The sequence below is a fragment of the Canis aureus genome, chromosome 8 (assembly GCF_053574225.1).
Source record: "Canis aureus isolate CA01 chromosome 8, VMU_Caureus_v.1.0, whole genome shotgun sequence".
Classification (NCBI taxonomy): Eukaryota; Metazoa; Chordata; class Mammalia; order Carnivora; family Canidae; genus Canis; species Canis aureus.
This window is the reverse complement of record NC_135618.1, coordinates 75,206,022-75,230,856: the sequence shown is the minus strand read 5'-3', so window position 1 is coordinate 75,230,856 and position 24,835 is coordinate 75,206,022. Positions and strand designations below refer to the sequence as shown.

Below are 24,835 nucleotides of genomic sequence, written 5' to 3'. Positions count from 1 at the left end.
TGTGTCTGCTCGGTATTTAAAAATTAAAAAAAAAAAAATTTAAGGACCTGATACTTTAATAAGTCCCCTTAAAAATCCACCACAGTTTGGATCTGAAATATATAAATACATTACAGATCTTTTAAAAATTTGAAAGGGATTATTTTGAGCTGCTAAAGAAAACACACACACACAAAATGTTAAGAAATCATTGCAAAGAACGATGTTTCTGTGGAGATCACAATGACCTAAAAGTAATGGACACTCACTGCCACCTTAAGGGTCCTGAGCCCCACTTCCCTTATCAACTAACCTGTCAGCTTGATTAGTTGAGTCTAATTAGTTAAATCCTTTTTTAATGCCTTAAGCAGTCTACCAGTTCCAGGGCTACTGGCAACTACAAATTAACCTCTGAAAAAGACAGAAAAAGGGGTGTATGTGTGCAGGGCGGAGAACCCTAAAATTCTAATGGAATGAATCCAGGACTCCAGAATCATCAATGACAGCATATCAAACACAATGATATTGTACACGAATGCCTCTCCCTGGTTATTTTTCACATGTGGCCTCTTCTCAAGGCAGCTACTTCCAAGTACCCAAAAGTAGTAGAGTCATCAGTTAAAGTGAGGTGAGAAGCAGGCAGAAAATACTTTTTTTTTTAATTTAAAAAAGTGATGGGGTAACAAGTCAGATGCCACTATGAAGAAATTCATAACGTAGGGTATCCTACAAGACCTTTAGTCTGGACGCTTCAAAAAGTTGACCGTCATTAAAGACTTTAAAAAGCGAATGTGAGAGGATGAGGAGGGGGATGGAGTTCTATATTCGATTTTCAGAGGCTAAAGAGACAGATCAATCCAAATGTGTGACCTTGATTGGATAACAGGAAAAAGAAAAGCCCACTAATTAAACACATATACGCACACGCACCCCAGACACTTCAGAAATAATCAAGGCTAGTTCAATACGAACTTTAGATAAAACTATAATTAACTTTGTTAGGTGTGATAATGCTACTGAGGTTCTGTAGAACAACGCAGGAAGTGAATACTGAGATATTCCTATACCTTTAACTGTGAAATGATTTAGGTAAAAAAAAAAAAAAAAAGATAAAGCCAATGTGATGAAATGTTAAGAACTGGTGGATCTACATGAAAAGGACAAGGGGTATTCATTGTACTCTTCTTTCAATTTTTCTGCACGTTTATAAATTTGCAACATAAAAAAAGAACAACAGAAAAAATTTGGAGGAAGAGTTAAAGGAAGAAAGAAGGTAGTTCATGGTGCACAGCACCTTGAGTCAACATCTGAGTGCCCCGTGAAGCCCTGAGCTGTGAAGAGCGAAGCTGTGTCCCTGTCTGCGGTCCCTAGCACAGTGCCCAGCACACACAGGCACTCAAGTATCTGATCAGTGGATGGACAGACTCCTGAATGAAGTGGCTCTAACATGTGTCAGTCACGTGGCCTCCAGCAGGCAATTTCTGAGCATCTATAAAACAGTGACACCACCAGCCTTGCAGGGCTCTCGTGCCCCTTAGAACACATATCAAGGGCATAGTGATACACCAGTTGGCATATACCTGGGACTCAGCACATGGTGCTATCATTACTAATTTTAGATAACTCCACGTTTAAAAACCCCGAGATTGAAAAGCACAAGTGGCTTTAGTTTTCAACTACAAGTGTCTAGATTCACAGGTTTGATGAGGTTGGGGAGGTCTAATGGCGGTCTCCCTTGGACTTGCACATTATCTCAAAAACACTCCTTTGTCGACCTCTCTGATTAGAGACCCCTTCACTTCATCAGGCACAAGGTATTTCTCCACAACCTCACCTGACACAGGGCATCCCTTCGACCAGGGCAATGTGGGCTTGAGCTGATCTCCCCAGGGCTTTTCTCGGCAGAGTAGAGCAGGGAGCTGAGCTGCCCCAAGGTGCTGGGTTGGAAGCCCCGTACAAGGAATTCCTCAGCTACTACAAGTCCAACAGAGGTTCTGAGGTGGTTCCCGAAGTTGGTGGGAAATAGAAGAGAGAGATGGGATTCCTCATGGAGGAAGTCTGATGGCGAGGATGATGACAGGAGGCAGAGACCAGGCTGAGGGAAGGAGTGTGTGAGTGAGTGAGTGAGTGAGTGTGTGTGTCTGTGTGTGTGTCAGGGCAGGGGGCAGTAAGTGATAAAAAACACAATAAAAATATCCTAACAACCCCTTCCCACCCCTGTACAGAAACACAAAGGGCAGGTACTCTGAGGAAGGACAGCTGAAGAGCTCCGGGGCAACTCTGGTGGCAGAAGGAGCTTTCTTCCTCCTCCGCATCACCCCAACAGAGTGACCCAGGGTAACTTAGGACTTTGAGACCAACGTGAATGATTTGACTTTCCTACTTGAATGTTCCCTGAGGCAGAGGGAGTACTTACCACTTCCTTAAACCCTTGAGCCTTGTGAATACGACAGCAAACAAAATAGGTTTAGGTCTCAATAAATCCCCGTCGGCCTGATGGCATTTACAGATTAAAAAAAAATAAAATAAAAGGGCTTCATGTTGAACTTTGGATCTGCTTGTAATAAACTCCATGGGGTAATGATTCAGATTTTGGCAGGAAAGACTTTCCGACTGCGGCTTAGCCAGTGAGGGACAGAGCAGGGGAGGCAGGGGCGGGGGGCAGCCGGGACACTGGGCTGGAGGCTCGGGAGAGGCCTGAACTCAGAGATGCCTGTACGTGTGCTGGAATGCCTGGTCACCAAGCTGACTCCAGCTCTCAAGTGACACCAGCCTAAATTACCTCCAGGAGTAAGAAAACCGTGAGGTGAGAAAACCAGCCGGGAAAAAAACAGACTCTCAATCTCACCTTGTGGGGTGTAACTGGCTTTTCCATTGGTTTACTTATGAAATCTGTATTTTAGAGAATAGTTGAGGGTAATCCCTGCATGCTCTAACCAGGCCCCACTGGCTATTTGAGAAAAGGATTAAGTATTCACTACTCTTAAGGAGCCTTTTATGGCTATGCAACCCCAAACAAACACTTCCTTCAGAAGGTGATTTTCTTGTTTACATTGTACTTTCCTTATACTTGGACAGGCATTTGGGAAACTCTGCTCCCACCTCAGAGGATCTACCTCTCCATGCCGGACCTCTAGGGGCTGGTATGGTCAGGGGTGAGGATAAAAAGCCTGCTTGGCCCCTTCCTCAGTCAACGTGGTGTTAATGCTATCCACCTCAAAAGGGTGCTGTGAGGACTCCATGAGTTAATCCCTGTAAAGTGATCAGAACAAAGCCTGGCTCACAGTTAGGACTCAATAAATATTCACTCCCATGACTGGTGGATTAAGGCACTTTAACAACTGAAAGGACATGAATTATGGCTAGAGTGAGATGGTACACCCAGTAGGCAGGGGTGGCCCAGGGTTAGGCCTGTTGTCTCAAAGTAATTAGCAACAGCAGTCTGCTCCACTTGCAAGAGTGCTCAGTCTGGACAGCAGCTTATCCCATCACCTTAAGGATCACTCAAAAGAGATGCGAATGCAAGGTATTTTACAGGAAGTGTGTGTGTGTGTGGGGGAGGAATGAGCGAAAGACACGGAAAAGACTTGTTTTCTGTTGTGAAGATGTATCATACATTTATAAGAGAGAGCAAGAGGGAGAGAGCGCGCACACAGGAGTGGCAGAGGGAGCGGGAGAGAATCTGAAGCAGACTCTACTTTGGGCTCGACCCCACGACCCTGAGACCATAACCTGAGTGGAAACCAAGAGCCAGCTGCTGCATCAACTGAGCCCCCCAGGCCTCCCAAAAGGCTTGTTTTAAGTCCCTGAAGAAGCAGGGCTAGATCTGTTGTATTTTTGTCATTGTTGCTTGTTTGTTTCCTAAGCTAAGGATCCTCTGAAGAGCCAGTGGAAAGGGAGAGGCTTGACTGGGGAGCAAAGCCCAGAAGGTGGACGGGAGAAGTCACACTGAGTGACAAGGGCCATTAGTGCCAGGCAAGGGGGGCAAGACATCTAGCTCCCTCTGGGAAAGCAGAGAGAGACCTCCTGAGTCTGGAAGAGGCAAGAGGGGCTGTCCCCCAGCCGAAGCCCTCCGTGTCCCCAGCAAGGGCACTGGGGGGTGGGCTGGGGACAGCACGGGAGCAGAGCAGGCAGCGGGCAGGCCGACCAGTGGAGTAAGGGAGTGGTGGGCAGGGGACCGGTCCTGATGCTCTCAGCCCTCAGGGTTCAGCTGATGTTGGAGTGCAGACGTCCAGTCACGAGCTCAGGAGCTTTCTTCCAGAACACAGCAGCCCCGGGGCAGGAATGGAGGAAATCAGAGGACTCGCCAGTCAGTACAGTTGGCACCCAGCAACGGGAAGTGGCAGGCCTGTGGTGAGCGAGTGGTGCTAAGGATACTTTAAAAATAAGTGTATCGAGGGTCCAAATACTGCCAGGTAGTATTTTTCAGAGACAAAAAAATTGCTTCAAAGTGATGCTCTGTCCCAAAAGGCATCACTGCCCAGGAGGCCAGCTGGCACCACTGGGGGCCTGTCTTCTCCCCCCCACCACACACAGATCTGCGCACCGCGCCCAAGGGCACTTTAGAGAGTAAACTGACAAGCTCCAAAGAGGCAAAGATTGAACAGTTTCATCTGATTCTCGAAGATTTCCAGGCACAAAGGCTATCCCATTGCTTGAAATTCCTTGACTGCTTTTCCAGTTTAATTTCTATTAATCAGCAAGGTAACTTTCTGATTCTATAAATACGTAAGATCGGGGTTTGCGGCGGGAGGTTAAGTTTGAATATGACACTCCATCTTTCATAAATAAAAGTAAGTGGCTCAATGTGTGTGGCCCACGCTGGAGGTCAGGCCCGTTCCTGCTCTGAGGCCTCTAGCCTCGCAGACCGCATAATCAGTATCTTGTCCCAAACATACCAGAGAGTTCAGGCTCAGTGGAAAACGGTGGTGTTGACCAGAGGCATTTTTTAGCTTACTAAACCAAAGGTTCCCCACCACCACCACCACCACCACCTTTCGGCTGGGCTGGCCCATAGAAAGATGTGTGGCTGGGAGGCAAGGAGCCGGGACACAAGAACTGACTGTCACTTATCAGTCACACATAAAATACCTACTTGGTTAAGCTACTGGATGAATTAAACCAGGCAGCACGTGAAAATCCCTAACAAATCATAGGTACTCAATTTATGTGGGCAGCCTCCTATTCCTTTCCTGAAAAATATCCAGTTGGGATCATCCTATGGATTAGCCGATAATGCCAAATGAGTTGATTAGATCTAGTATGATGTTAACTTTTCCTTACTTTCTTTAATCAAGGCACTTAGACTCCCAGTTATAATGTTATTTCCACGGTTTAAGTAAGTTTTAGGAGGTTACATTTTAATTCACTTGGATTCAACAGAGATTGAGCTGTGTTGTATCTAAAGCACCCTGCTGGTCACTGTAGGGAGGGGCGGGTGGATTCAAAATGGGGAAGACCGCTTCTACAGCTCTAGAAATGAGCAGGATGCACTGAGTGTCTGAATCTTGGGAAGGTGGGAGGGCTTCCTGCATGACCTGGTATTTGAGCAGAGCTTTGAAGGGCAGGGAGGACTTGAAATTCACACAGCTGTGTGTATCAACTCACTGGATGTGGCTTTTCCAGGTTCTAATTTTCAGACATTTTGTCTCTTCCATTGACAAACACAAACTAAGTAAGAAAACGCTCAAGGAATTAAAAACATGGGTTAAATCTCTTGTAAGAGGGGTACCTGCCTGGCTCAGTGGCTGAGCATTTGCCTTAGGCTCAGGTCATGATCCCGATCCCCACAGGGAGCCTGCTTCATCCTCTGCCTGTGTCTCTGCTTCTCTTTGTCTCTCTCTCTCATGAATAAATAAAATCTTAAAAAAAAAAAAAAAAGATTTTCTATTTAAAAATCTTTTTTAAAAAAAGATTTTCTATTTATTTATGAGAGACACAGAGAGAGAGAGGCAGAGACACAGGCAGAGGGAGAAGCAGCCTCCATGCAGGAAGCCCAATGTGGAACTCGATCCCAGGACCCCAGGATCATGACTTGAGCAGAAGGCAGATGCTTAACCGCTGAGCTACCCTAAATAGAAAATCTTAAAACAAAACCAAAAAACCAAAAAACAAAAAAACAAAAAACTCTTGTAAGAAAAATGCAAACATAGAAGGATGTGGGAGTTTAATAAAACACCTGGTAGGGCACCACCTTCTTGCTCTGATAACTTGTACCTGAAAGGGACGAATTAAGCATTTATCTTGCTCTTCCTTTGATTATATTTGAGGGTCACTCAAGAGCTCCAGCTCATGAAGTAAAGCTCTTTTGTTCAGAAGACTTTCAGCCAATATACAAGGAGAGTCATAAGAAAGGTCACCTTTTGCCATCTCTAGCAAAACACTGGATTGGGCAAGTACTGTTGATGGATGAAGCCAGTAGATGAAAGAGAATGATGGGGAACCTGGGCATGCAGGTATCAGACTGCCACAACCCGAACTGGCTGAACAATCTTAGCATCATTAAAACTTGGCCATACAGACATTGTGGTTACCCGGATGTGAGGCAACATGAGGCTCACCAACATTGCCTATGGGGTTTTCTTGCTAACATGCCTGACCAGAATCTAGTCAAAGCTCTAGAGCCAGTTTCCATTTACAGGAAATACGAGGGACAGAGTCATAAACTAAATGATGCCACAAGGGCTTCCAGAATGAAGAACAGCATATCAACAGTTGACCTGGTTTTTGTAACAAGTCACTGATTTGAAAAAAAAAAAAAAAAAAACAACAAAAAACACAAGAGGCTGGAGAGAGGTGGATGGCTTTAGGCTGAGAGAAGTAATACGTGACCCTGGTTTGTACCCTGCTGGGAACAGATCATGGTAAATAATGCTTGTGGAACCATCGGGGAGATGGCGTTGAGAATGGGTGTTTCTCTGGTGGAATTACTGTATTTTGCTAGTCTGATAACAGAATGCGGTGATGCAAGAAATTTTTTTTATCAGTGGTGCTCTAACATATGTAGGGGTTAGAATGACATGATACCTGACATGTACTTTAAAATATTTCGCCAGGGACGCCTGAGTGGCTCAGAGGTTGAGCGCCTACCTTTGGCTCAGGGCATGATCCTGGATTCCCGGGTTCAAGGCCCACATCAGGCTCCTTGCATGGAGCCTGCTTCTCCTTCTGCCTGTGTCTCTGCCTCTCTCTCGAACAAATAAATAAAATCTTTTTTAAAAAATTAAAATACTTCACCAATAAGGGAAAGAAGGCAGACACTGTCCTATATTTGTCACCTAAAAACCATTGTATCAAAATCCTGATAAATATGCAGGTGTATATAATGAGCCTATGCTGGTGTTCTCGATGCTTAAGGAACTCTGGTGCGGGGAGACATCCAGATAAATGTGAGACATGCTAAGGTTTGAGAACCACTACTTGAACACATCTAGTTCTAGAAGATGTCTATTCTCGGAGGACATCTAAAAAACCTTTCATATTTAGGTGACTTGCTGAAAACCTCTCAGAGGTATCACATTTTCTGGGAAAATCCAATGTAGCCGATATAATTTTATAGCCTTAAAACTTTACCGTATTTCTTTTATTTTTTTTTTAAGATTTTATTTATTTACTCATGAGAGAGAGAGAGAGAGAGAGAGGGAGAGGGAGAGGGGCAGAGACACAGGCAGAGGGAAAAACAGGCTCCATGCAGGAAGCCTGATGTGTGACTCAATCCCGGGTCCCCAGGATCACGCCCTGGGCTGAAGGCAGCGCTAAACTGCTGAGCCACCCAGGCTGCCCCCAGTATTTCGCACAGAAAGGAAAACAGATTTCAGAACCCTGCTGTCCGTTAATTCCACGATCCTGGCCGTTGTAGTTTAATAAAGAACTTACATGGTACTTTGTTTACCAAATAGTTACCGGAACTCACGGCACATCTACCAAGTATGTTTCGGGTTGTGATAACCCTTCCTACAGGTGGCAGGCAGGTAACTGTGAGGCAGCATCTGACAACCAGGAACTGGACAGAACTGTTTGTCTTTGAGAAGCAGTTGAGCAAGTTAGCTTGGCTCGTTACAGCAGAACACTGGCCCAAGGTCACGGTTCCAAAGCCCATTGTATCAAGAGAAGTTTCCCTTTATATATACTACAGCCCTAACTGTGAGCCCGACTTCCGCCAGCCACCCTGCACATGGGGTGGCCTGTTCCCCAGGCCAGAGGGTAAGGCTGCAAATCCACGGCACAAGCACAAGTGAGTCAAGTGGCAGTAGGTCCACGGTGTTACTCTCAACAGATCTGGTGCCTCTGATGTTAAAGATAAACAAAAAAAGCCGCCCAAGAAGGAAGAGACCTATTCCTTGGTCAATAAGAGTATGGATTTCCCCGAGTAATTCTGTGGATCATCTGAGCAGTTACCAAAGCCTACTGGCCAAGGATCACCTGCAGGCTTGTTCAAAACAGACCACGGGGCCATGTGCCCTGTAGTTTCCAGTTCTGCAGGAGACTGTGCATCTCTAACCACTACCCCAGGGGCGCTGACAAAGCTGATCCAGGGACCACACTTTGAGAACTGTTCATCTAGACCCGGTGCTGTACCTGAGCTCCATCCAATCCACTCCCTCTTTAGTGAATTCCTCATCAGCAGACTCTGCCTTTCCATATTCTGTAATAAAGTCAGTCCCAGGTCCGAAAGCCCAATGCATGACACAACGAGAAAACGAGGACGGTGTGGAGTGGGACTGCCAACATTCTTTAAGGGAGATCTTTTTACCACGCGGGGCTGGGCACTGCACTGGCAGCATGACCTTGGAGCTGTCTGTCCTTAAAGGGTTGAGACTGTTCCTGCCACCCTTTCTCAGATGAGTTCCAGAGGAATCACAGGGAAGACCTGAGTCTGCGTGTGTGTGTGTGTGTTTGTGTGTGTGAGGCCAGCTTTCACCACAAATGCCAACGGTCACCAGTGCTTGAGAATCTTGTCTCCATGGTCCAGCCTCGCCTGCCCTCCAAACACAGCTGCTGGCCTGCCTCCCGCCCTCCCCTGTTGCGGGATGTCAGTTGTTCACCTGCATGGAAATGACAGCTGCTTGTCACGGTCTACATGAGAGGGCCTCACTGGCAGCAGTAACTAGCATGCCATTTCCAAAGCTGTCATTCTCCGGTGTCAGCACGCACCACTGTTCAAAGATCTGCTCTGACATGAAGCAGGCAGCGCGGGAGAGTCACCGAGGCGGACTCCCCTGTGCGCCCGCGCCCGTGGCAGCTGCTCGGCGCCCGGCGTTTGTTTCACCCAATTATTTGTTTGTCACTTGGAAGCCCAGGATGTCGAGCAGGTATTGTGGAGGTATTTTTGGCCTGATGCACAGGCAGAAAGCATAATGAGGCCCTCAGGTGAAGGTCTATTTTGTCAGTTAGGTGCCGGGATGATGTGCAGCTGAGAAGCCGGAGCAGCAATTAGGATATTTGAATAAGATAAGATACATGGCAGGATGCTGAGAAGGCTCAGAAAGTCGGCCTCAACTTTTAAAATGCCAGAAAACCCTTAGAGTAGGCAGTTTTCAAGTTTGTCCTGGAGCTAATACAGAAAGAGGAGGCGTCAGAGCTGTCTTCCCTCCAGCCAGAGGCCCCGGAGAAGGCAGGCAGCTGAAACCAGGCGCCAGCCCGACCAGTGGTGCGATCTGGAGGGCGAGGCCCCGACTGCACCGGAAGGGGGGCAGGGAGACGAGGATTCGGGCAAAGATCAGCTCCCCATGGTCGGCGAGGCCAAAGGGGCAACGGGCAGCCAGCCTCTGACCAGCCATCCCCTGGCCGCCTATTCAAGTCAGGAGTGCCTCCTTCCTGTGGGACGAGAGGACAAATTGATTTGATGTCTAACATCTTGGGAAGGGGCCATTCTCCAGGGCGATGTGGCCCTATGGCCGGCTGCAAAAACCGAAACCACAAAATTTAGTTTAGAATTGAACATTTGACCAGAGCCCACAGAAGCCGTGTCCGTAAGACCCTCAGTGGTCACCGGTGACATTCTCCCTTTGTATAGTTATCAGTCTCCCACCATGAGGGAGGCAGCCTCGACAAACCTAACCCCCCCTAAGTGCTACATGACGGATCTGGTAACAAGAAAATTCACCTGTTCACAAGGTTAGGGCAAATCAAGCTAAAATCCAGCCAACAGCCAAGTGTGGTCACTGAACGAATGAAGTCAATGTTATCGTCACCTTCTAGCAAAAGAGAAGCAGAAGGTCAGATTGCTTCAGTCTAGAAGGCCGAGATTAACTTTTGGGGAAGCAGAGCCCTGATGAACTGCTTAGTGTGCCAGAGTCTGCCGACAGCTGAAGACAAAGGGTGAGGTGGTGACATTCCCTCTATGATCCAGAATGGGCCATCCAAGGTCCATACGAGCCCCTTTGCAATTCCTGTTTGTGAAATGAGTCACTCCTGGAAAGAGAAGCTGCCTGGCAGCTTGCCCCCGGTCCCTCCTCTCATCCACCTGCAAGGATCCCGGGAAATGGTCAGCCATCCCCCTTGAGAACTCAAGTACAAAGGACCCTGGCACCTAAGTTCTTTATATAAACACTTACTGAAGCAGATGAAACACCCCTTGTTATGCCACTCGAGATGCAGACCAGCAGACTCTGTTGGCATTTTCCTTCTGGAAGGGAAGCCCTAACAGCCAGTATCTGAACTGCAGGAAGCTCAGCTCACCCTCACCCATTGTCCTCCTCCTCACTGTCTCCCACCTCAGCTTCAACCCTCTCTTACCTTAGTTCTTTCCCAGAGACAGACTCCCCTGGACAGGAGAGAGGTTTACTCTGCCCCGTTCCTGCTCACAGGTTGGGGGCTGAATCCACCAGGCACTGCTCCTTTCAAGTGCGAGTGTCCACGATCTCATTCACAGCTATCTGGGGGAAACGTATGCTCTTCGCACAAACTTTCGGCTCTGAAAAGACCTAGAATGCTCCGAAGCAAACTTTGGCCTTTAGACCTAGAAGGGATCTTGGAGTCCGTCCAACTTTCTCATGTTACCAACGAGAAAACCAAGTCAGAGGGTTAGAGGTAGGCAGGCTCCCACTCGAGGCTGGTTCTTTGTGACTCTAGAACCCCTCTGCAGCATGTTAACATGGCAAAGATTTAAACCAGCGGAATCTAAATGAAAAAGTGTGAGGGAAATAGGGCTCTAATGACAGGCAAGATCCAGAACTTCACAATGCTCCCCCAAATCTTTGCAACGGCTTAACGAATTTAACAACAGGATCCATTTTTAAAATGGGATACTAAAACGGGATACTCAAAGGGGTAGGTTTTAGCTATACCGTCCGCCAACCAACCTGTACTCTCTCCGAAAGGGTGACACCTTCCGCAGCCTACCGAGGGCTGCTGTTCCTGCTTTGCTGACCCTTCAGGGCTCATCTTAGATTGGCTTTTCCTCCTAAGACAGTCTTATGCTTGTTTTTTTTTTTTTCCTCTAAATTAGTTTAGTGGCTTCTTTCCAATTAGGCCATTTACAAAGTCTCTTTTTGAATTGTATAGTAGGTTTAAACTTCCTGTTGGGGCCGTAGGTGCACGTGACCCGCTCGCTGCTCCGTCACCACAGTTGAATGAAAGAACTATTTTCAATATGGCCCCCACTCCCAGCCGGCTGAGGGAATCAACATTGACGTCATTCACTTAGCGGCTGACAAATCTGATTTCAGGAGACGGCTCCTTGTCAAACCGAGTTTATGGTTAAAGTTCATGAATCCAGAAGGCTTGGGAGATGAGCCCAAAAGGTCTAGCAGAGGACAGTCAACACTTGGAAAATCACAGATGGATAGAAAACGAGAGGGATGACGTGGTTGGGCTTTCCGCGAGAGGAGCTTTACTATGGAAAAGCCTTTCCTGGCCATAAACAGATAATGAGAACATGATGTAATCTTGGCTAAAATTAGGTTTTAGTGTTACTCTGCTGAGAGATGTGAAAGGTGATAGATAAGAGGGGGAAAATGTTTTCCAAGTGGCTTTTAAAGGCATCCAAATATAACCGCCTCCCACATCAGTCTATTAACAGGCACACTTGAGACATTTCCCTCTTCAAAAGGACTCTTGGAAAAAGCAATGATGTGCTCTCAACCTCCTCCTTTATAAGACAAGGTTTACGAGGGTCAGAGAAGATTTGAGCGCCCACAGAACACTCCTCCTTATTAACAGGCCCCTCCCGCCTCAGCGCGCAGAGCTGGGCCCCGTGCTTCTGTCATCGGTTGCTAGGGAAATGCCCCTGCTTGAAAATCCTAAGTTACTTCTAATAAAATCTGGCTAAAAGTAAAGATCAGTGCATGTAGAGGCATGGAGAGCAGAAATACGGAGGAATATGGTCTTAATCTAGGGGAGGGAACCAGAGGTGCCCGGAGGTGAGCCCTGCTAGGAGGCAGTGCCCAGACGACAAGGTGTGCCTGGGTGCTGACATAGTGGAGGGGCCCTCTGGGCCCCCAAGAAAGCCTGGGTGAGCCCCTCCCCCACCCAGGGCAGGGTCCAGGGGACATCAGCTCCCTGGAGACAGGAGGAGAAAGCCCTGGGGACTTGCACTGGCCAGAGAGGTCAGAAACGTCACACACCCCCTGCAAGCTGAAACTCTGGGAGGCACTCTGTGGTTCTGCTCTACTCTTCTCCTTCAACCAAGATTCCTAGCCACTGGTATGACGGGGGCTGCCGATTTGGCCCAGGGCCCCAGAATAAAGACAAGGCAGACCGCAGCTGACAGTTAATCTCGTAAGCCCCCACAGCATGATGTGCAAAAGCAGATGAACGGAGACCCTATTAATTGAGGCAGAAGACCTCCCTCAAGAACCAACCAGGATGGTCCACTATTTGTTGTGTTGCTGCACACTGCTACGAGGGTCACAACAAAAAGGCACCTGATGCACGGTGGCTCTCCATCCTAAGCTATACCACACAGAATATTTATTTTTCAATTCTTGGAGTCAGTTCGGGCTGAGAGGTTTGCTTGAATGGGAAAATTCTGCTGGTAACGCCCACGGGGACCGGACAGAGAGCCCCATGAAAGACTGGCTCCTTCCACACCTATCCACAGGCTTCAGGAGTTAGTAAGAAATCATTTCTGGGAGGGGAACCAGACGTATGGCCACTCATGGGCAGCTTTCCACTTGGAGGTAAAATGAAATCCCAAATGCCAATTTCCGGGCCACCTTACATAATCAGGCCTTGGAACACACTGTCCCAAGTAAGTCCAGGCGAGCTCGGCCAGTTGACGGAAGTCCAGTCTGTGGGGTGGGGGTGGGGAGCAGGGGAGAGGTTCAGACCTCTGAGTCAAGACCAGAATGTCTTTGGTGGCTTCACAAGTGGGTCTGCAGTTGGGAGCCCTCTCCACTTTTTTGAAGCAGAGGCCAGGCGAGTACGTGAAACACTCTGATGCCTGCCCAAGCTAAATCAAAGACAGCTGAGCGCAAGTTCAGGCACCATGAAATTAATAACATCACTGTTGTACACGCTCACCATAGGCTCAGGGATAAACCTGTAAAAATCCGAAATGCACGGAGGAGATTACTTGAGTGGGAATCAATCATTTTTCCACTGAAATTTCTGACATATCCTTAGATGGTATATTCGCTGGATTCATAATTCACCAAAGTGGCTTCCTGAGCCCAAGCATTGCTGGGCTTTCTGAGTAATTGAGACAAATTCTGTTTGTTAAATAAATTCCAGGCCAGAGCGTATTTGACTTATGCACAGGAAAGGAAAGAATTCTTATGTAAGCTGCAAAACAATAGCGTTTTATCTTATCTGCGGAACTTATTGCCGCTTGCCTGTGTGTGTTTTACTGCCAAAATAAAATAAATTGAATCAGCTCACACATGATAACATGCTCTTTCCTAACTCATACTAATTGCTTGGCTAATTGATGTTTGTTGAACTTTCTCCATTTCATTGAGTGATTAGGTACAAAGCTAACAGTTGACATCTGTAGGCGCTTAACTGGCGTCTGTAATTACTGTTAATGTTAAATAATTGTTAGTTAATTGGAGTGGTAACTGACTGAATAGAATCCAGATTGTGAGGCAAAAAGAAACCTAGTTAAATAAACATACATTTTCAGAGAAAACAACATTTTTCTGCAGTTGTCAGAAACTAGAAATAATCCAGAGGCCATGGGATGGCCACGGGCCTCCTGTGTGCAGGAAACCCTGCAGGCCCGGAGCTGACCCTCTACTTGACAGTGTTGCTAGTGATGAGGCCCTTTGTCAGAGGACTGCTCTCCTTGAAGACTCCAGGACTGACGTGATGTTTTCTACCCCAACAGTTTACTATGAGTGTGTTTTACTTTCTGAGGCAACCAAATACTAGAGTGTTGGCTAAACAAGACACTAAATATGAACGGACCGAGGGAGGGGCTGGTCAGCATTCAAGCTTTTTTTGGCCAAAATTGCCAAGTATGGAGAAAGTTCTTTGAGAGAGCCACGCCATCAACTCGATAAAAGTCAGCAAAGAGGTTTTTATTGGGCCAGAAAAGGTAAACAGGATGGAGTTTGATCACCTGACTGAAAGGAAGGGATCTGCTGTAATCTGCTCCAGCTCCCAGGGGTGCTTGGGATCCAAGGATCTGGCCTATTCATCTGGAAGAGTGGCCTCACTCTCAACGTTCTCCAAAGTTGTCTAAGAACACCCTCAGGACCAATGTGCATGCTCAGAAATATCTTCCACCCCTTCCCTCAAATTCCAGGAACAGGATCTAGGATTTACCTAGGATTTCCCCACCATCCTCATCCGCACACCAGGTCAGGGGGGAAGACCAGAAACAGGTAATGGAAAGATACCCAGAGGGAAATACCTTCCCTACATCGTTGAATATTTTTAGACCCTTACTGGTTGGTTTCCCACTAACTGGAGAAGGCATCTGTCTCTAAGAATACTCAAGGAATAATTCTATACAACAAATTCTGTAATGCAAGAGTCTGGCTTCTATAGGAAGGTCAATTTCCATAACAAAAGGAGCTGATTGCATGCTATTTGCAGTGTGGGGTAGGAGGAGGACCCCAACTACTCATAACTCCTTTGTCTGAATCAAGCACCAATTACCCTTCAATAGTATTTAATTTTCCACACATCAGACATCTCTATATCCTAAAGACCCAAGAAATTGCTCTGAAACAGAACAAAGATGGTCCAGAGAAAGAAAACGAAAAAGTGAGTCTTTCCCTTATCTGGGATTTAAGACATTACATAAAAATGCAACTAATTCACTGAGGCTAAAATTGCCTCAGTTTACCCTCCTGTACACATGAAACATCCTTTTTATCATATCCTCCTTACAGCTGAACCCAAGACACCAGGAGGAATAAGATGGTCTCCAGATGTTCATTATAACTGGGTTTCAAACTCCCAATTTTTTTCTTTTCAAAGAAATCTATCCCATGGTCAACTGTATTGTTTTTGCTCAAAAAAAGAAAGCACGGGATTATTTTAGGGAATGGGTTTTTCATCAGAGCCAATGGTGGCCCTGCCGGTAGGTAATAGAACTCTAACCTTTTTTTGTCAAATCAAAGAATTCCCCTTTTATGCTCAATAAATATACTGAATGAGGTGAGATCATCACTATTAAAGAATGTATTAGGCACCCAGTTACTGAGGCCTCACCACATCAAGCAGAGTCTCTAGTAACGTTTTTTTTATTTCATCGTCTCAAATCTCCAGTTTTTTTTTTTTTTTCTTTAAAGGCAGGTTTTCTTTCTATGCTGCTGATAAAACCATACTAACAAAAATACGCAAAGGCCCCACTAACTTCAAGGCTCCAACCTCATCCAGGTCCCACAGAAACCCTCAATGCAAAATCGCCCCCAAGAACAGTCTGTGTGTCCACTACTCTGGAAGGGCCCAGAAAAGGAAGACCGGGTCTGGTCAGAGATCAAAGTGGCCCCACTGTTCCATCTGGCGCTCATCACAGTGGGGTCTCATCCGCCAGAATTCCCTACGGCTGACCTGGGGTCAGGAGTGGGTTCCCAGAGGAGGGTGGGTGGGTCCAACTTTGACATTCACATTTTGGTAGACCCTGGGTGCTCATCCCACCTGGATTATTCTCCAGTCTAGCACTTCAAAGAAATCCATTAGGCAGGGTGCAGCTCTCTAACAGGTGTTGGGGGGGGGGGGGTTGGGGAGGGCTTCCCCTGGAGGGTCCAAAACTACAATGGGAGACAAAGGAGAGAAGAGGTTAGAAGGTCACGGGGTGAAATACACCTCATGCCACGTCTCACGTGCTCTACTTGCCTTGGTCACAAGCTAGATCCTGAAAAAGAGGGCACCAGGACAAGAATGGGCAGCGACTCCAGGGCTTCTCTCTTCCCCTAACCGGGAACATGGACTTACACCAGGGCTGGTGTCCCATAAACAGAGGGCTCCAGAGAACACCTGACTCCCAGACGAGCCTTCCCTTCCTCGCTTCTTTCCTCCTCAGGCAGCGCTGCTTGGGAGCACTTCAGAGTTTGAAGGAGATTAACCATCTTAGCCAGATGGTCATGTACTCATTTTCTGCCTTCTTGCCTATATGGCAAAGTGGCAAAACCACTGAGGAGGACCCAGAGGGGGTAAGGAAGGGTACTAGATACTGGCTGGAGATCCCAGATTAACTGCGGAGCTCCTTTTAAGGATAAACAGTCCAGAATTGGGGGTATGAATCCTGTTGCTCCTCTAGCAGTTTAACCAACTAAATACAGACAAGAAAGTTAGTCAGTCTGTGTGTGTGTGTGTGTGTGTGTGTGTGTGTCTGCCTCCCTGGGAAAATTAATTTTTTCTTTGGCAGATGGTTGAGTCACAAAGACAGAAGGATTCATAAAATTCACATGAACATCCTGTAAACATTTAAACACATTAAGATTAAATAAGGCAACCATGACCTTGATTAAAGTTAAACTCTTCTCTTTTTCACGTCTACAAGCCTACAACCTGCCTTTCAAGGCTCACCTCCCCACCTCTTCTGACATGGTCAGCTCACTGGGCATGCGGTGTGGACGTGCAACTGTCTGCCTACTTTGCTTTACGGTGGGAAATTAAAGGCATCACAAGGAAGCAAGGACTCAGATCACCTGAACACGAGAACATTACTAGTTCTCTATTAAACTGGTCAGACTCCACAGTATAAGAAAAGTCAAAATAAGAATCCACAGGCAGAAGCGCCCCCTACCCACTGTTTCGGCCTCCTCTGGCCTTCCCCACCCCCCCCCACCCCCCTTCCCCAACTACTTGTTTTATAGAACCCCACCAGAGACTAGGAGGTTTGCTGACACTGAGAATTCTCACCTGACAGGCGAAGAAATGGCTTACTGAAGCTCACCAACAGATTGACAGGACTTGAGCCCTGGTCCCCAGGCTGCCCAGCCCCACATCAAAGCCACGCACCACCCCCCACCCCCCTCTGCCAGCCCCCACTACAATCAGCTTGTGAGATTAGCACTGCCCTCCCACGGTGAGATTTTATGGACCAAATCTGCCCATCACCAGGCTCAGCAGCATAATCTCACCAGCATCCTACAGCCAAGCTTCTCTAAGGCCAGGACACTGTGGGGACTCCCGGGAGGGAGAGGTGATGTGTAGCTTCACACATCTGAAGGTGGAGGCATACACGTGTCAGCTTCCCTGCACTCTTGTCAGGCTGTTCGATAAACTGGAGCCTTGAAGATTTTGCCAGCAGTGTTTACTACCTGGTATAAATTTGCCCTTTCTTACAACGCTTTTTCTTGCTCTTGGCTAAGAATACTGGACAGAGACGGGAGACCTGACTCACAGGCAGGCCGCTTTGCAGGGGAACTTGAACTTGACGTGCATGAAGCTGACAGTTCCTTGAAGGCCTTGTCAACCATCCATCCCGTAAACACTGTCACTACCCGGTGTAAAAACAGAGCAGAAACCACAAGCACACATCGAGACTCTGTGCACCTGTCTTGAAGCAATTATTGACATTATCACTATACAATGAATCGCTTTTGGAAGTTGTTTTCCTGATATTTAGCAGTCTGAATACTAATCCCCTTAACAAAACTGTCCCCAAGCCTTCCCCCCTCCGGGGGGCCCCCCTAATCTCCTTCTCTCCAGGGGAAGGGCGGGTGCTGGGGACCAGTCAGTCGACTTTGCCGCACCTGGATTTGCATTGATGCCTCTCTTGTCATTCATGTTACCAACAGGAATTAGCATAAGGCATTAAGGGAAACTGGAGGAGAAAAGAAAGGCCATTTTGATGGAAATAAGGGGCAAAGGAATAATCTGCCATCAACTAAAATGCTTATTTGTGTATGGTTTCCCAAGCAAAGCTTAGAAAAAGCCTATGTTGATTTTAGTGTACACAAAGAAACCTTAATCCTTTCAAGGCAACTAAATCACCCCCAGAAAAGCAGCTCAGAAGAAAGGCACCCTGTCAGGGGGATGACTATTCACAACCAAATAGATGCCACAAATCACACTCTGTAAGTAAACAAAAATAAGAATGTGGGAAATGTTTGATTGGGAGGGGAAGGAGGGGGCAGAGGTGGGGGAGTCGGGGCTGTGGGGTGGGACTCTCATCAATCACTCTTCAACCTCTCAGAAGAGAGCCTTTCAGCTCCGTGAGGGCAGCGAGGGCCTGAGCGCAGGTCCCAGGGCCAGCTCCCACTCCACGGCTGATCCCGGAGATGGGAAAGACATTCCAAAGCTTTGTAGAGCCACCAAGCAGAAGAAAGCCGGGCGGCTTGGGGCTGCAGATCCCCAAGGCATTGGGGGGTGGGGGTGGGGGAGAAGGAACGTGCGGTCACTGAAATACCGAAAAAGACCTCCTTTTGGGGACCTGTCCTGCTTCGTCTCCTCCTCCTCCCCTTCTCTCCTGCGGAACCACCAGTGCCTACCCCATCCTCGTTCCTCATCAAGATGAGCAATAAACAATTAGGCATTTCTACATTTGAGCACTGTATGCTATGAGCTGCATGCATCTTCTTTTATTGGGCTTTTAGCATTATGGATAACAAATTGATACAAACTTTCAGTCTATCAAAAAATATGATGAAATATAAAACTGGAATACTCCATTATGCAATAAAGAAGATAAAAATTCAATGTGACAATAATTCTGGGAGTAACAGCAATCCTACAAGCAGATACACCTCAAGGGAACTCTAAACATAATGTACTATTTAAAATTGCAGTTGGTTCAAATTCTAAAATAAGCCAGGAGTTCAAAACAACTGCACTTGGAAATGTATCTTACTAACCAGTTAGCAAAAATGCTAGCCAAGGCAAACTATAGGACGCCGAAGTGGTTTCAAGGGTCTTCACTTTAGGAAGGAAGGCCCAACTCTGTTCAAGCGCTACCAACCATCTTCCACATAACAACAGAACAAGATTATCACAGAAAGCACACTCTTAGTTAGCAATTACCATGCCAGCACCTCAATCAGGTTCTACAGTGAGGAGGAAAAGATCGAACAGTTTATGCAATTTATACCTTTCAAATTATACACCTTTGCATGGCCAGTGATTAGAGACCCCCTCACATTTCATTGTTTCCAACAATACTGCTACAAATGAAAACTGCCCAGAAACCTATTGGCAATGATTTAAGGTAAGTTTTCCCTTAATGTATCGTTATATCATTAGCCTCCCTGAGTCCGTATCGCAGTTTGGAAGAAATTAATGGGATAGCACGTATTTAAATTTTGCCCTCTTGCTCGTTTATTAACTTTCCAGAAAGCCCACAGCAGAGTAAGGCTTGGTTTATGACCATAATACTGTGCATACTAAACACCCACTGGTTATTAGAGTCGGCAGAACAAATCAGCTATTTATAGTCCTCTGACTGCTGGGTAGTTGATAAGTAACAATGAAGTTAAGGCATTTTGAGAACTATTATTCTCCATTACCGCTTCCCACGTTAAATTAAAGTCATAGAGATAGTAGTGATTTCTTCATCAAATCAATTTAAATATTCTTTGTGTTCCGTAAAAATAAACTGTTCTTTCACACAACACAGAAGCATACAGATTCTGCCTCAAGAGAAAACACAAAACATCAACATTGTTTCCAGAACGAAACAGAGGAAGACCATTTGTTTCTTACTCGGAGTCCCTAGGCAATGACAATGAAACAAAACCCAAAACCAGTCACTGCTCAGAATTCAGGTGTCTTACCTTTGTTTACAATAACAGTATTGAAGAGTTTTTCAGAGCTGGCATCCGATGCCTGAAAAACAAGAGGGGGGAAAACGTTATTATGGTCATTGATATTGTCATCAACATCATCACTACCATGATTTTAAATCAATTCACTACAATTTTAGAAAAGCCTGGCAGGGGAAGCACCAATTTCCCCCGACCGTCCATAAGGTGGTGCTGTTTGACCACAGGAGAGAGACCTGCAGTGCAGCTCTGTGCTGGGGGAAAAAATCTGATTTTAAAAACGTGTCCTTATTAGACATATTATCTGTGCAAAACATATTTCTATGAGATGATACACAAAGCAATTCAGCTCATTCACATAATGATTTTGCAATTTCATTGACAGATCATTATTTTGGAAATTTTTTTTTTTTGATATGTGCAGACATGCTATTTTTCAATTTTCTGTCACAACCCAGAAATGCCTGTTATTTAACGCTAAGCTTTTCCTCACTACAAAATGTTGACTAGCAAGCACTTCCAGAAATGAATTTAGAGATTCATCCGATGACCCCAAGATCCCTGTTCATTCTGGTAACCAGGATGACCTTGGTGTAGAGAACAGAAGAAGCAAGCTGACCTGGCCCACCACCCGCCACTATGCATGCCATCAGCATTATATCCTTTCCATTTTCCAGAAATCGTGTCTGCTAATTACAGTGGCTTGAGGAAAGTGAAATAAGCTTGTTTAAACAGCAAGAGGAAAGCCAATGTAAATTATATACTCATGTGCTGGAAAATAAACACAAAGTTCGTTTGAAGGAAATGCTGTAATGTTGCAGGAGCATGGAATGTTTCTAGAACTTCTAGAAAAATTAAACAAGTGAATTAAAAATCAGCATCCCCACTGTATGTAACTGAAGATGCAGCTGCATTCAAAGTTACAATGGCTATGCTGTATCTATGCTGTTTTTGCCACACAACCCTTGTAAATCACTTGTCTTTCACACTCTATACATAGAGATACATGTTTTGACAAAGCCAAGCATAGAATGTTGAATAAATATAAGGCGAACTATAAGAAATAGGGGGAGGGTATATCTGAAGTACAGTATATTCTGACTCTGGAGCTGGCTTTGGAGGACAAAGAGGATACTCAATTTAGCCTTTCTGTGCTATGTTGACGAAAAAGAGGTATTCTTGTGTATATCTGGGGAACGTGTTCTAGTTCTCAATGCAAGTGATACAGAAAGACGTAAAATATTTTTATCATGAGCGGTTTTTTCCCTTTCTTTTCCTTCTAACCTTCCTATCCTAGGGATGGTTTGGGAAATTAACGGATCAAGGGAAAAAAGGAATGGATGTGTAAAACAAGTGTTGGACTGCAGATATAGAAACGCATAAACAGTTTAAAATAAATCCTCGATGGCTTTTTCAAGTTTTGCATGAATAAAAAAAAAATATGCCGAAGGCCTTCGTGACATCTTAAAAGGTAATCACGTAGAATTGTGTATTATTATAGCTTTTTGTAAAAATAAGCTGCCATAAAAAGTGTGGCGTGGAGAGGGAAACAAGATATCCATTAAACAGATCAAGAAGATTGTCATAAAGGCAATAATTACAGGAACAATGTCGTTAAATTGTGATACCAAGTGAGGTTTCTAGGAATGTTTCTCCTGCTAAAAACTCAGCAGAGTATTTTCACCATTCTTGAATGAAAATGCATCTCTCAGTTCCAACTGGAAGGGCTATGGTAAATTCATGCCTTAAAAAAATAAACTCCAGTTGATATATTTACAAGGGGAAAAAAAGTCCATTAATGAAATCATTTAAAAAGTGAAACAACCCCTGCAGATATGGGGATTGCTTATTAATAGGAGTCTAATTGGCCCAAAGAAACGGGAAAAACAAACGACTGCACCCCAAATGCAGAAAACACGGGTAAGGAAAGGAAATGGCTCCCGATTGAGTTTTTATTCGCACTTGGGCTGTGTGTGTGTGTGTGTGTGTGTGTGTGTGGAGGGAGAGAGAGAGAGAGAGATCGATCAAATAGGACAGAGCTGCAGGTGGACAGGCCCTTTGGTTGTCTGAAACACCTCCTTAGGGCTGCCGCCTTTGTTGGCTCCAATGGGCTCCAGCACACATCCTACTCTCAAGAAGGCGGTGAAGGGACCTTCCGTCTGAAGCGAACTAGGAGGACGTGATTATTACAATGCCAACCAGTAAGTTATTAAGGAAGTAAGTCTGACAGGATATTCGGAGAGGCTTAGGAGCGTGCCTTCTAATAAAAGCTTTCTGAGCCCTTTAATTTTCTGAAACATGCCACAAAGCCTGAAACGCTGCCTCCTAACTGGGGAAGGGGCCCTCTCAAGAAGGCCTCGGCGGAAAAACACCCCAAAGAAAATGACTGCAATGGGACTTTGGCTAATAGTACAAAGATTCTGGATCCCTTCTTTCTCCTGCTCAGGTGGTCGAAACTATGGTGGCCCACTGTCCTGAGAAGTCAGACAAGAGCTGCCTGGTCAAAGTCTACCTTGGAAACTACAAGAAAATTCTCTACATTTCCTCCATGAACTTTCCAAATTCTACTTCCGCCTTCCAAGCATTTGTGGAAATTATTTCGCTCCTTGGGTCTTCATCTTTAGTAGGACATTTTCTTCTTCAAGGCTTTTAGGGAAACTGTCTGCAATTGCTTGCATTATTTTCCTGGCTAATTTTTTTTACTTTTCTTTCTTTTTCATTAAGAACGTCTAATGGAAACGTGGTGAGCGAGTTAGCAGGCAAGTGGAGCTTTCCCTTCTGTCTCTTTTTTTTAACACAGGGGTGGGTACCTTTACACGCTAAAGACTTCTAGATTTTTACCCTCATTTCGTTTCATCCCCCTGGCTCGGTTTTGGAGGGTGAGGGCGGGAAGTGGCTGCATCTGAAAATGATAGAAAACACAAAGCTCTCTCTCGGCTGCTTTTTATGGGGGGGGGGGGGTCTAGTCGATTTGTTCTTAATGCTAAACAATTACCAGGGGCCGTAGTTGAGGTTTAGAGAAAACTTACTAAGTCCAACAGATCGGCGGGAAGAGCGCGGAGGAGACCCACGAACACGAGCCCCGGGCGCGGGCGGGGGTGCGGCGCGGCGGCTCGGGTGCCGGGGCCGCCGCCCCCGGGGAGCCCTCCGCGCCCGCGCCCTCGGGAAGCGGGACTTCCCAGCAAGAAACCGAGAGCCTCCGGGAAACTTGAGCGCGAGTCCCCCGGCAGCCGCGCCGGCACCGCGTGCAGACCCCCCCGACCGCCGGCGCCGCGTGCGGCCGGGACCCGACCTCCAGGGGCAGCGCCTCGGCCTGCGGCCCGGGCCGGCGCGAGCCCCGCGGGGCGGGAGGCGGCGGGCGGACTGCGGCCCCCGGACCCCGGCCCCCGGCCCCCCGGCCCCGGCCCCCGGCCCCCCGACCCCGGGCCCCGCCGCGCCGCCGCTCCCCGGCCCAGGCCGGCCGAGGGAAGTACAAAGGCGGGCGACCGGGCCGCGGAGGGGAGGAGGGGGCGGGGGGGAGGGGGGAGGGGGGAGGGGGGAGGGGCGGGGGGAGGGGGCCGGCGCGCCAGACGCGAGGCGCCCGCCGCTGCCGCCCCTGCCCTGCCCTGCCCTGCCCTGCCCTGCCCTGCCCTGCCCGCGGGCCCGGCCGCCGCAACAAAGACCCCCGGCCCGGCCGCCTCCCTCCGAGCGCGGGGCCCGGCGAGCGGCCGCACCCCCGGCGGCATTACCTGGTCGCGAGGGGTCACGCGGTCCCGTCGGCCCCAAGTTCATGGCTCGGTTCCGCAGCGGGCTCTCGGCGGGGCAGCGGCAGCGACCAGGGTAAACCCCCGCCCGACACTCGAAGGGAAAACGCCCAACTCCGCCCGGGCTGCGTCCGCAAGTCGTCGGCGGTTCCTCGCCAAAGTCTGACGGCGGAGGCGCGGGGCCCGGATCCGCAGGAGCGAGACTGGCGGCGGGCGGCGGGCGGGGGGCGGCGGGCGGCGGGCGGGGGCCGGGGACCAGCGGCGCGCACACATCCAGCGGGGCCGGGGCCGGGGCCGGGGCCGGGGCCGGGGCCGGGGCGCGGGCGGGGGAGCGCACGGTCCGCGCCCGCCGCTGCCCCGGGGCCTCCTGCGGCTCCAAGACCCGAGCGGCGTCCCGGGCGGCCGGGGGCGGGCGAGGCGGGGAGCAGCGGCCCGAGCCGCGGCCGCGGCGCGCGGAGCTAAGAGCGAGGCGGCGGCGGCGGCGACAGGACAAAGGAGACCATGTGCGGAGGGAGGGAGGAGGGAGAGGGAGGAGGAGGAGGAGGAGGAGGAGGGCGCGCGGCGGCGGCGGCGGCGGCGGCTTCTCCCCGGCGGCCGCCCGGGGCTCCCCGACGCCGGTCCCGCCTCTCCAGCAGCGCCGCGGCCCGAGCGCTCCGCTCCCGCCCCCGCCCCCGCCCCCGCCCCCGCCCCGGGTCGCGGTCCCGCCCCCGGTCCCGGTCCCGGTCCCGGTCCGGGTCCCGGTCGCTGGAGGCAGGCGCTGCGGAGCCTGTACCCGCCGCCGACCTGGCCGAGGGGCGCCGGGGCTGCCTGGGCTCCGGGCCGCGCTCCGCTCGCGGCGCCCGCCTCTCCCGGCTCCCGGCTGCCGGCTCCCGGCTCAGGTGAACTCCATCGGCGGCGGGCGCCGCGGGCTCCGGGCTGCAGGCGGCAGGAGGGGCCCCGCTCCGGACCCGGCTCCCCGACTGCGCCGAGCGCGCCTCCGCCCGACGCCCGAGCTCTCGGAGCGGGACTTCCTCG

General features: G+C 48.4%; 1 protein-coding gene across 12 annotated transcripts in view; it reads right to left on the bottom strand.

Moving 5' to 3' along the window:
- AUTS2 (activator of transcription and developmental regulator AUTS2) overlaps positions 1–24,835 on the bottom strand; it is a 1,127,680-nt gene that overhangs the window by 64,426 nt on the left and 1,038,419 nt on the right. For all 12 annotated transcript variants that reach the window (XM_077908303.1, XM_077908300.1, XM_077908299.1 and 9 more), the window contains one exon: positions 20,091–20,142. In XM_077908303.1, coding sequence (XP_077764429.1) covers positions 20,091–20,142 — 52 coding nt within the window. The remainder of the gene's footprint in view (positions 1–20,090; positions 20,143–24,835) is intronic.